General features: G+C 43.7%; 1 protein-coding gene across 1 annotated transcript in view; it reads right to left on the reverse strand.

The window, feature by feature from the left end:
* Positions 1-13559, reverse strand: part of CACNA2D3 (calcium voltage-gated channel auxiliary subunit alpha2delta 3) — an 856401-nt gene that overhangs the window by 62373 nt on the left and 780469 nt on the right. The window contains exons 32-34 of the mRNA XM_034997896.1: positions 11486-11561; positions 8773-8825; positions 7211-7266 (exon numbers count right to left, since the gene is read on the reverse strand). Of these exons, the coding sequence (XP_034853787.1) occupies positions 7211-7266; positions 8773-8825; positions 11486-11561 (185 nt within the window). The remainder of the gene's footprint in view (positions 1-7210; positions 7267-8772; positions 8826-11485; positions 11562-13559) is intronic.

Here is a 13559-nt window from a genome sequence, read left to right on the forward strand (position 1 = left end):
ATAACACATTGCCATTTTTCTCATCTAAAACAAAAGGAAGTGGATTCAATCAGTTTTTTTATGTACGACATGTGATTTTTCAGAAACTGGTCACTGACATTAGGCATGATGCCCATGCTAACTCCCTGAGTTGTTCTGAATGATGAATAGACCGAGGCAGGTACAGCTCTTAACCAAGGGACACGCGTGCACACTTCCACATACATGCAGGTGTGGACACACACTCAGCCTTCATGAAACACTAGCCGTTGGAGCGTGTCACCACCCACGTGCCAGGAGCTGGGCAAATTACATACATAGCAGCTAAGGGCACAAACTAGGGGTCATGAATCTTGCCGCCGCTGTGGGACAGCCGGTGAGTTCAATCTCTTGGCACCTCCGTGTTCTCCTCTGTAAAATGGGAATAAGAGGGAATAACTTCACACGGGTGAAGGATCAGACGAATTAAAGCACGGCAAGTGGCTGGTGCACTGTGAGGGCTCTTGAAGCGAACATGCTTACTACCACACGACTACGGGTTATTGCGCGGAATCCTCAGGAACGGCGGGCCTTTCTGAAGCAGTACTTTCTGGTTAGAAAAGGCCAGTGACTACCTCCCTGACTCCTGGCTCCACTGTAGGGACAGCACGGGCGAGTGTCACGCTCCCAAAGGCCCGGTCCCCGACCCTGCCTGTCCCTGGTGCCCTGCGGTGCTCGCTCACTGGCAAGTGTTATCAGATGCTTGCTGAATATCTGAATAATTCCCCTGAATGGTGTTTTTCAGGCAATCAAACAGACAAAGGGAATGTAAGCATCTCAGGCCTTCATGACAAATTGCCTGCCTTCAGGGGGAAGGCAAGGTCAGTTTTAGGAGGCCCCGGGCCAAACAGCTACAGCACAGAGAGGGGCACGTGATGGAAACAGCACTCGCTTCCAAGTTCTTCTCCAATGTCTCTGATTTTGTCAGAGGATTTTGTTGAGGACATCTTTGTTGGATGCTAGGGAGTTTTTCCCACCTTTCTTTCTTTTTCGTTTTTCTTTCATTTGCTCTTAAACCGCCCCCTCCCCCCCCCTTTTTTTTTTATCTGGGGAGGCCACCCATAAAGCTCAGAGCATCTGGCTACAATTTGGTCACACTTTTTATTTTCATGGTTCTTGTGTTCGCACTTGACTCCTTTGTATAGCAAGTGAGAGAGACTTTCCATTTGGGAAACTTCCTTTTAATATTTAAATTATTTGAATTTCAAAAAATGAGTCTGTTAAAATGAAATAAAGATCAAATAAAAAAAAGCCCCAACAACACAGATTATAAGTGGACACGGCACACGCATGCAGATGGCACATAATAAGCTCATGATGGTAATGGCTACATTTATTAAGAAATTACTACATGCCAGATGCTGTTCTGCTTTACATGTATTAATTTATTTAACAGTAAAACATGACAAAAAAAAAAAAAAAAAGAATAAACCGTAAGGTGAGAACCATGGTTATCTCTGTTTTGCAGATTAGTGAATGGAGGAGAAAACCGAACGAATTGCCCAGATTCATCCAGTAAGTATGTGGCAGAGCCAAAATTTGAACTTGGGCCGTCTGGCTCCAGCACACATATATTTAACTGCTCTGTGAAGTTCGGCCAATGAGAGAAAGGAAGAAAGGTCTTTGGGGCTGGCTGAGATAGGCAGCACACATGATTTAAATGGGCCTGATAATTGCACCATCTCTAACTGTGATTGTCTGGGCCCAGTTACAATGGAACGAGTCCAGCGCTCTCAATGGTGAGGCTCATTTGGCTCTGATCCTTCCTGGAAATGAAATTCTCGTTCCCTTGACAATTGCAGGGCACCCAGACTGATGTGGCGATAAACCCTCATTGATTCTGTTTGCAACACGACTATAGATTGGCTGCAAGCCTCTTGCTGTGCTTTTGGGCCACATGCGAATTATCGTATAAAACCATGGCCACATGTAATCTAAATGACATGGTTTATTATGAAGACCTCTCTTTGTCTGGAGTGCTATGGACAGCACACACATTTGCCAGTCATTACTGCTTATCTATGCAATTCTGAATCCATAGCTCAGGCTTCCAGTGATCTCCAGAATGCTGGTTGAGCCTTTGGGCACTTACAACGCATTATCTTACAAAGCTGTCCGTACAAGAGGTCATGAAGCTCAGCTAGGCTGATTCCTTATTGTACGGGAAACCGGGGTTCAGAAAGCAGACATGGCCTGCCTTGAGACCCCCAGGAAGAGACTCGTCATGACCATCATTTCCTTAAACAGCAAAAGCACCGTCGCCACCTTCGTCGCCAAATTACAGCCAATACTCATAAAGCACCCACTACATGCCAAACACGACATTAGGCCCTTTGCGTGGACGGAGTCCTCACCACCATGCGGTGAGGAAGGTCTGCCGCTTTCCTGTTTTACAGACAAAGAAGCTACGGCCCAGAGAAATTAAGTGGCGCTGCCTGCCCCAAGTCACACTGCCATGAGCTCGGGAGCCCAGACCCGCTTCTGCATGGTCACATCCTGGCGCCACCATTCTGGGCCTTCACACTGCTCTACCTTCCGTCCCCATTAGGCCGGCGGTCTCAAGCTGAAGCCATGACCTACCACTCACTCACAGTGAAGCACCCAATGGAGCATCCACACAATTGAATTTCTTTAATTTTCCCTTAGCAACAAATGTCCCTGATGAGAATAACTGACTTGGGTTCACAGTAATTATGGGCAGACAACTGGGAATGAATAGAGTTGCCATTTGAAAAGCTTTCCTCTTCTTTTGTCTCTGTGAATGCACCCCCATTCATACTCGGTGCCAGCAAGCTCCATTCTCTTTGTGCAACTTCGCCAAAATGATACCTTTGTGATAATCAGGCAGAAATGGGCGTCCACAGTCCCCTTCATTAAGGAAATGAAGCAGATAAACAGTGTAATTATGGATTCCATTTTTAGCTAAACAAAGATGTATGTCTCAGTGCAGGGTCTTTATCTAGTGAGGGAATGGTAAAATTAGAATGAAGAAACCTTGCAAGTCAATATTGCTGTGAAACTTTCCTCTCCGTATGCTCTGGGTCTAAGAATTTACATTTTCCTTTAACAAAGATACCCAGCCGATAGCAGCCCCAAGGACGAGTCCATGCACCCCCATTCGAATTCATTTCTCCATCTGTGAAATAGAAAAAGGCAGCCCTGTCCAGCAGAGGCCTATAGGCCCGAATGAGACAATCCACATACAGTAGCCAGTCCCATTCAGGGGTTCCAAGAAGGCGGGCTGCCTTGCTCACTGCCATCTAGCCGAGCTCTTGGCTCATGTCTGAGCCCATCATCTAGTAGCTCTCTGACTCAAGTAGCTCAGAAAGGTTTAGGGATGAATTCCAGCAGCCCCCACCTCTCAGGTATGATGAAATGATCTGAAGATCATCTGGGCCCACACTCTGGAAATGGAAAAGCACCACACTGTATGTTACCACATCGTGTGGTGACGACACAGTCATTTGACAAGGTCTGTCTCACAGTGTGGCAAAAGGATGACATGACTTGGAATTATCTATTAAGGAACTTCTTAAAAAGCTTCTAAAACATAGCACGGAGAGATGAAGCATCACCTGATTTCTCTGAGCTGAAATTCTCCTTGCTGTTGGTCCTGGTACAGGGGGAGGAGGGGTGAGGGGATATGAAATTTCAGAATGGGAACCTTCATACATTTCTGTAAGCATCGTGAGTGCAAAGACCATACCCTTCTTCCTTTATTATTTTTTTTAAAGACTTTTATTTATTTATTTATTTGAGAGGGAGTGGGAGAGAAAGCACAAGAGGGGGGAGGGTCAGAGGGAGAAGCAGACTCTTCACTGAGTAGGAAGCTTGATGTGGGACTCGATCCTGGGACTCTGGGATCATGACCTGAGCTGAAGGCACATGTTTAACCGACTGAGCCACCCAGGCACCCCGTATGCTTCTTCCTTATTCTTCATCCCCTACCCTATACTCTTCGGTCTACACCAGGGTTTCCCAACAGTGACACTACTGACATTTTGAGTAGGATAATTCTTTGTTGTGAGGGGCTGTGTGTCCTAGGATGTTTAGCAGCATCCCTGGCTTCTACCCACTAGCTGTCAGTAACACCCCTAACCCACCCTCAGTGGTGACAACCAAAAATGTCTCCAAACATTGCAATGACTCCTGGGAGAAAAAATCCTCACCCCCCCCATCCCCTCCCACCCCCAGTTGAAAACCACTGGTCTGAGCAAAGATCACAGTGACTGGCACACAACAAAAACTTTTAAACTGATTGTCAAATCTGAAGGACCAGCACAAGAGGGTACACAGATGCCTGCATCAGCAGGTCATGGGGAAGGGAAGCAGGCCCGGGTGAGTAAGAATGGGGGAAATGGGGATGCAGGTTGGCACGAAGAGGTGGGCCATCCTCATGCTCACCTCGGAAGCTCCTCAGCCAGAGGTGGGCAGGCATACGGTTGTGAAGAGGGATGCCAAAAAGCAAACCCTGAAGACGACCAGCCTGCTGCCCTCAGCACTGAACGCACTCCTAAGAGCGTCTCAGTCTCAGGGTCTCAGTCACAAAAGCCACCGCTGCCCAAAGCGTAAGCACCACCCACCAGCTCTGTGCCCTGTCTGCCCATGGGCTTGGCGTGCACCGCCTAATCCATCTCTCACACCCGCGTTAGGTCCGTGGTTATCTCTGCTGACCAACCGGGAAATCAGAGCCCAGAGAGACCAAGAGACTTGCCCAGGAGCAAGCAGCTAGCTAGCTGCAGAAGAAGGCTGCCTGATTCCAGGCCAGAGCACTTCATCTAGGCAAAATGGCTGCTCCAGCCTCCCAGAGCTTAAAGCCAGATTCGAAGCCCAGGTGACTTGTCCCAAGGGGCTGGGGCTGTGGTGAGAACAGCCCTGTGACCAACTTGCAGTGCATTCTCTTGGCCTCCATGGATCTTCCTTCTTCCGTCCCTCCCTTTTAATCTCATCTAAACTTTTCCCTTCCTAATAGTAAACCTGTGGAGAAGCTAGTGGAATAAGGAAAGTAAATAGAACAAGGGAGCAAGCACCCATTTAATAGGTCCTTTCTCGGATCTCACTTCCAAATCATGTGCAGTTTTCATCGAAAGCAGGTTTGTGTTATAGGCAAAATTTTCTTGGGCGACATAATAGTCTTCCCTTCCTAATTCATATTTTGTTCTTTGCTTATTGACTCCCCACTGGCCATACTGATTGCTGACCCTAATTAAATCCATATCCCCCTTCTTCCCCCACCATTGGATGCTTTTCTGGGGTATGTACAGTTCTGTATATTGTTTATTTTGCTATATTACTTAATTTCATGAACGTTTTTGATCTTGTTAAAAAGATCTGTTTTTGAAACAGAATCTTGTTAAAAGGTTTTCTCTGCCTCTCCGTGGATGGGCTGTCATTTATTTTGAATTGTCCCTATTGTTCATCACTTAAAGAGTTATCAGTATTTGCAATCATCAGTTCCTTAGTGATGATCATCCTGTCCTAGAATCCTTTGCTTCTACCCCAGTTTATTTAGATTTCTAGAAGTGGGCTTAGGGACATTCAAAGCAGGTCCTAACCCAACAGGAAGGGGCAAGTATGGAGCTCACATACTAAGGGTCACCAGGACAGTGTGAGTGTGTGAGTGTGAGAGAGAACAGGGCACACAGATGCTGTTTCCCTGGACTCTCAGCTTCTCAGGATTGGGCCGACCCCAAACACGCTTGGATTAGGTTCACTGTAATCAGAGGCCATCCGGTGCAGCTGTGTACCCATATACACCTCTCTGTAGGTGTCCTTCCATGTCATACTCTAACAAGAAATGAGGGAGCTTCTGAATTTAGGCAACAGAGGCCTATTTGTAAATTATAAAGCTATGATGAGAGTGGCTATAAAGGTCCTACTCGGCATAAGAATTGTTAGGGTATTCAGTAAGTGAAGACTGAGCGCCTACAGTTCACTGAGCACCAGTTAGGTGCTAAGGGATAACAGCGGTTATAAGGCATAGCTCTTGCCATCAAGAAATTCAGGCGTGAAGCCAACAAAGTGAGACAATGATGGTGCAGAAGAGCTGGGGAAATAAATATGTGAGCTGACTGGGATGGAAGCAAGAAGGAAATGCTGCTAACTCTTCCTGGAAGAATGGAGGGAATCCTGCCCGACAGGGATCTTAAGGGACGGAAGAGGAAACGTCAGATCGAAATATAGCCAGCCCCTAGGGAAGGCTGCAACATTGTTAATCTACCTCTTTGAAAAAGACAGATAATTAAAAAATAATAACAATAAACATGGTAGCTGTCTAGCGTACTGCTAGTTCCTGTCATCCCAGGTAAGAAAATGAGCAAGAATGAATGCACGCAGGAAAAGAACGAGCAGAGCGTTATCTGAGAAGCTGCCTGTGATGGAGCAGATGGGGCAGATGGCTGCGAGACCGCCCTCATGAAAGAGTACCGGCTTCGTAGGGCCTCGGGACTTGATTAGTCATCATTGTGGTCAACAGTGTCAACGCTGGTATCGGAAGTTAATTACAGTTGTCATTTTTTGAGGGCTCATTATGTTCCAGTCACCATGCTCAGCATATAGTATGATGTATCATTAAACACATACACGACAGGAGGTAAATAATATTTATTATGTCTCCCAGTTTGCTTACTATGGGGAAACTGAGTCCTGAAGAGATCAGCTAACTTGCCAAAGGCAAACCTTGGAGCCAGGGCTGAAATCCGTACTCATCTAACTGCAACTCACACCTCTGAGAGTTTCTACTAATTACTGCTCAAATCGCTGAAGGCTTTTGAGTGGGGAGAGTAATATGATTAAATTTATATTTTAGGAGGATAATTATAAAAAAAAAATGATCAAACAAAAAACCAGAGTGGTTATCCATATTCACTCAAGCTTGAAAAAGGCAATGCGTCTCCCTTCGATTTTAAGCACTGCCCACGAGCTTGTTGAAGAATTCACGGGTGCAACGTTATGACCTCAAAGTCTTACTTAAGGAAATGGGTCAAAGTGTGCATTCAACATGGGCAGAATGAAACCTGTGGAATTTCTGGTCAGACGGGACAGCGTTGTAGTCAGCACAGATGCTGATGGAGCTGAAAAATCATCACTTTCTCCTGGGCAGTTGTGCGTGAGCCCATCCTTGATGAAAAGTAGCCAGTGAACCCTGGGTTTATCACTCTGAGCTGAGAAATGGGAACTAGCTGCTGCTTACCTTTAGCTGTCATATCTGAGTGCCACCAACTGCAGAGGTTAAATTCCACCAGGAACCTAAGCAGGGGATGCAAAAGCCCAGGGTTATTTGGTTATCTGCCCCCTGAATGGGACAGCGACATTCTGTTATTCAGCATCGCTCACTGCATTTGAAACAGTAACATGATTGGAAGGTACCAGTACGGTTGGTTCTGTGACCACGGAATTTTCACTGGGCTTTATCTTACTTGTGAAAGGCTATGTGATCACCAATGCCAGCCAAACCCTGAAATCGGGTTTCCCTAGACTCAAGGACTCTGTGGAGAAATAACCTGCTTGTAGGCAGAAATGGTTTTCCAGTTATAGGCTGAGTCTATATAGTAAAAAGTCAATTTCCAAAGGGCTTCCTCTGCCTTCGTGCACAGATACAAATAGCATATTCTCTACCTAGACTATGATCTGCAGTAATAAAGGATGCTTTCCAGATTTATACTGCAATGCAAACCTGTTCAGCCCTGTGTGTGTGTGTGTGTGTGTGTAGGCATAGATGGAACAAACTTTTCTTGATGAAATTATGCCACAATGCAACTTCAAAAAAAAAATCAGAATTTCCCAATTGTTAGTAAAAAATGCAAAAGTAATATAAACCATCCTCCAAATGAATAGAGATAGATCAAAACTCCATCATTTCTCTTTTAGGCTCATGACTGCTTCCTGCAGCAGCTCACTATCAATCAAAATCTCCCTATTGTCTGTTACTGTATTTTCTGCCTCTTGTGTACATAAGAGAAATGAATTTCAATTTATAATGTTGTTAAATTAATATAGGTTACATTAAAGCAATGAAGAAGACAATGGCTGTTCGTCAAATGGTAAGAAATCTGCCTCAAACACTCAGAAGTGGAGCCACGGTGGGCAAAATCAGAACCTGAGAATGTGGTGCAGCTTAAACAATCCGGTTTTCATGCTCGTCCATGGAATTCCTCCCTTTCGTGGGATATGGTGTTTCTGTCATGTGTCCAATATCTTTTCTGGGAGTCAAGCCTTCCATCTTTGTGCCATTTCAATCTGACCTAAGTCACAGATGCATCTAGCACCCTCCAAATAGGACTGTAGTTTGACAGGGTAAACAATTAATTCACACCTGAGAAAAGCCCCCAGCCCCTGGCCCACGACTGCACAAGCCCCCTTCCTCCCCACCCTTGCACATGCCAACACATCCAAAGGAGCACAGTGGGCAGCCCTGGCAATTTGTTCTTCTGACCACAGCCCACCCAGGCTGCATTAAAAACAGCCAGACATCTATGTTAAATTTAACACTAACCACAATAAATAAATTTGGTTTGTATATTGCAAGCTGTTAGTCTGCTAAGCAATGACATAAGGGCATAAGCAGTGACCATGAATAACTGAAAGATAATTTTTTGGTCTCAGCTTTCAACATTTCGAGATGTTCAATGAGGTTATCTCAGAGCATTCTGAATCTAATGGTTGTTGAAAACATGAAATGCGGTCTTCCAATTCACTTTATAATACAAAAGAAAAACAATATTACTCTTTAAAAATGAAGCAAATTGTACTTACAAGACAAGTTCTGTCATTATCCATTTTACTGCAGCAAGGAAGGCATTATAAGGCTGAAGAGAAGAATTCAGTTCATTGAAAATGCATCACATATGAAATTTGTAGTTTAACTTAAGGCTTTACATAAAGACAATGTTATTCTTCGAGAGAGATTGATATCACCTTAAAAAACAGTGAAGCTCTAGCTAAAAGAAGAACATGGTTGGATACTGTATCCTAAAACTAACATTTTAAAACTTTGAACTCCCCTGTAGTGAGATGTGATTTACAAGTAAAATAAACATGATCTAATACAGGGGTTATCTCTGGGAGGAAAAAGGAAGTTCAGCGAACAATGTTTAAAACTTTACCCTCCAGGGGCTAATATTTTGCAGCCTAATGCTGAGGGGCTAAAATCATATAACTAATTTCAAATGGTAATTCACAGATCTGCCTCTCAGAAAGGTGATTCCCTGTTCTCCATCACTGTATGTCATTCACTGAAATAAGCACAAGTTGCATATACTTGATTTTAATGTTGCCCATGAGTTATGTAGGATTTAAGCTGCCTTTTCTCACACATACATATTTGGATTTGGAAAAAAAAATGACAACCATATAAACATGTGATTTTATCCTTGCAGAAAATCCCCTTCAACTCTATAAAAGAAGGTATTGACAGCCTAATCTTTATTTTAGAATATTTTAATTTAAAAAAGCAGTTGGATTGTTTACTCTGTGATATTTTCTACGTGGATAATTCAATTTCCTGAATTCTGGAAAATAGCAGGTCTCCCCCTCAGTTGGCTCTTTGAATCTACATATGCCAGATATTCCAGTAGTGGATGCACTTGAGAGAGGCGCTGACTTTGGCAAAGGCCTCCCTCCCCCGCCCCCCAGATGGCAGGTCCAGAAAAATCTCAGAACCTTTTGTGGTTGCCTTTACGTTATCAGAGAATTGAAATGCCAAATCCTGGTCTCTGAAGTGATGGATATTTAATCCTACCTTCTGAGCATTTTGATGATAAAGATGAGAACTAGGAATGGGGGAATTATCCAGTTTTAAATAAAACAAAAAAACAATTTATATACCTCTAACCATTCTTGACATTTCCCTTTTCAAGTCAGTAAGTCAGTGAACAAAACAACAATAATAACAGTCTACTGGGGTTATTCTCAGCCCACACAGATTTCAGACTGGATCTCTTGCTCTGATTTAATTGAGTGTGTCAACATCATTCCCTCAATCACAGGGCCCTCAGGATTAGGATCAGATAAGGATGTGAACTATTAACCATTTCCTAAAACCGAATGCTACTTGCAGTCCGGTGGTTCTGCCATTATATTTCTTATTGCTTGGAAAAGAACCATCTTTCTTTCAAAAAGACCCTGGTGGTCAGACCCTGGGACAGTTCTGTGCCTTTGTACCTGCCGGGATGGGTAGTAACATTTCAGGGGTCCTTGGTAGTGTGGGTCCTTGGGAGGAGGGAATGAATAGAGGAATTAGGGTGGCTCTGGAGTTGGGGAGGGGCAGGCACAGGGGCAGCTCCCTTGGGGGCAGGGGTTTGGGTGGGAGGATAGGAAGGGCACTCAAGCATTCTGTGCCAGACACTGGTTCAATGTATGGGTACACAAAGGGTTTATGTAAATACAGGATTAAAAATTTAAATGCACATTATCATTCTGAAGGGTAAAGCCATTGAGCTTTTAAGCCTAATGATGAAAACATATCTTGGGAACGTTTTAAGTCTAGAAATATTTATGCTAAGTCTAGGGAATTTGGATTTGGAAAGGCATGTTGATTCTCACTAAAAAGCGGTATTTTTCAAAACATTCAACTTTCAGTTCCTAGTTGCCTTTCAGAAATTTTCCAGCTCCAAATCATTTCTTGCTCCTTCAGTGGAGGAGAACCACGTTAAATAGTTGGCTTTTAAATAATTTCCTTGCAAGATCTTACATCTGCAAATGAGAAGGTGTGTGTTTATATTTTAAAAACGAAAATGGCTCATAAATTTTGTGTTTCAAACAAGATTTTAGGTTAATTTTTGGAATTTACAAAATGATAACATGCAAAGATTATATTTAATATATACACATGCGGGGTTATGTCAAAGTATACTGTAACTGTTTTTCCTGTGTTTTCAGGTGATGGGTAGCCAAACTTACATTGCTTATACATTGTCAATTATGTTTTTTAACTGGGAGTAAATTATGATAGTTAATTTCTGGCAGTCTGAAAGCCTGTTTCTAATGACACACTATCTATGTTGATTGGTTCTCCACTGTGACATCATGGATGGAACCAGCTCCGGCGAAAATGATACACCGAAGCTCAGCAGCATCCTGATTAGGGTAGAGAATCTATGAGCAAAATGTGAATTTGTTCACAGGCTAATAGGTGTCTTACAAACCAAAGGGGAGATTTCTGATGAACCAACTCAAATTGTCTTTTATATGAGAATGAGAGAATCTCCAAAACTTCTCCCCTTTTCTATCCATCAAAAGGGGGCACATTTGTCCATCAAAGATGTCAGACCCACTTGTCATTCATACAATCAATGGATTTGGGTTTGAATGGAAGTGGTTTTTCTTAACCAGTAAAATTAAGAGACACTTTAAAACATTCATGGTTTCGAAAAAGATAAACTTGATTACTCCAAAGATAAAGATATGCTCACACTCAGAAACAGATAGACACATGCCCCTGTTGTTTGGGTGACTGCACCATACTTACATCCAATAGCCCTCTGGCGCCATCACTGCTGTCCTTGTTGGCCCTGCACATGGCTTGATAGTCATACAGGGTAATTCTATAGGAAAGAATAGAAAGGAGGGTCACTAAATGGGAAGCGACGTGTGGACCAGCATGGTGAACGGTCACCACACCACCACCAAGTGCAGCAGTGACAAACACAAATAAATGCAGGCCTAATAAAGATGACAAATGAGGAACATGCAAAGTCTAGAACTGGAGACACGGACAGGTCACACTTGGAAACTGAAGAGCAAAGGGAGTAAAGGTATTGGGATTAGATGAGGAGACAGGGATGAGAAACCCCCCCAGCTTGATGAAACAATCATTTTGGTTTAAACAAGGTTGATTTGCATGGACGTGGATACTCCAGAGGGACGTTGCTGTTCTGAACTGGATTCTGGGCCCTGGAGGGAATCCACTTGGGCCACGTCTCCAGGGTGGAGGAGAGCTGGGAGGGGCCATTTTGAGTTCAGAACTGGCAGGATCCTCTGTCTCTCTCAAACACTAGAAAACAACCCTGGACCAAGATAAGTCCGGCACTTTGACAATTTTTTGGAAACCATTTGGCTCATCTGTTGTAATCCCCACTCCCAACTACCACCACCATAACAGTGACTATATTTTTGCTTTTGAAAACAGTACCATTTATGAAACAAGAATATGGATATTTTTTTTTCCTCCACTGGTGATGAAAGTATAGCTCTCATTTCCAATTAAGACCTTTACTCAATTGCCAAGACATTTCATTTTATAATTGTTCCAGATATTTTAATTCCTCATCAACAACTTTAAAGAGAATAGAGAATGGTGGTTTCTGGTAGCCACTTAAAGGTTCTAGAAGGAGCAAACATCTTATCCCAAAGGCAACATGTCTTCCATCCTCCTACCAGCTCCCCTTCCCGCTACTCTGGTACCCCAAAAAAGAGACACTTGAAGTCTGGCCTGAATTACATAACTGCCAGATGACATGTTAATACTGCAACACATGAACTTCTAAATAACTGCAAGGAATTCTCCCAGAAGGGATTCCTTTCTAGAATAATACAGTGCTTAACCTGGAGCATATTTAATGTTGGGCTGCGAATGGACACTAGAATAAAAGTTCCATGCAGCAGGACAGGTGTTGGACCCCGAGCACTAGCCCAGCACCCAACTTGGAGAAGGCATTCGGCTTCCGAAAGTTGAAGGCATGAATGATTGCCTGATTGCCTGAGTCTTGAAGAGATGATGTCACAACTAGATAGAAGAGGTCAAATTCAAACTATGGGATGAAGACCTCCTCTTCTGGACAATATGTTAGAAGCATCACACAAACGGATTAAACAAAGAACCATCTATGGCACCAAGTAGAAAACTGACCATGCTTGACCAAATCAAGATGGAAACGGGCTCCTGACCAGCACCACAAAGGTGTCTGGTAGCAGAGCCCAGGAGGGCCCCAGTGGTCACACAATCTCCCAGCAAATCCCCAAAGCCTCTTCCTCATCCAGAACATTTCTTCTAGTCTTGTTCACTGTCCTCTGGCTTTTTTCTTTACAGCAGATGCCAGAAGAATCTGAGTTTATTGAGACAGAAATGAAGCCCATGAACCAGCCAAGCATCTGGCTCAGGGAAGTCCCTGAACAAATTTCCAGTGAAATGTTCATCATTGGCATAGCCCTGATGCTACCCCCAACCATGGAACCAACTGCAGACCACAAGGGACAACTCTATTCAGTCTCTCACTGCCCCACTATGCCATAGTCCCCACCTCATCCAGGGGATTTCTGTAGGTGCCCCTGAAAGGGCTTTCTAGGACTTGGCAAGAATTATGATTGGCTTCATCTTTTCATACTGCTCAACTCTGTCCCTACAGCTGGAACTTGGGCCAGAGTGTGGTGAGAGGCAGCATGGGTTGAATGGAACATGCCTGCGCTTGGAGTCTTGTTGACGTGGATACAGTATGGCCTCGGTTTGAAAAGTTATTATCCGGGTGCCATTATCCAGGGTGCAATCTTTTTTTTTTTTTAATTTTAAGATTTTATTTATTTATTTATTTGAGAGAGAGAGAGCA

The sequence above is a fragment of the Mirounga leonina genome, unplaced genomic scaffold (genome assembly GCF_011800145.1).
Source record: "Mirounga leonina isolate KUSES-001 unplaced genomic scaffold, KU_Mleo_1.0 Mir_94, whole genome shotgun sequence".
In the NCBI taxonomy this organism is placed as follows: domain Eukaryota; kingdom Metazoa; phylum Chordata; class Mammalia; order Carnivora; family Phocidae; genus Mirounga; species Mirounga leonina.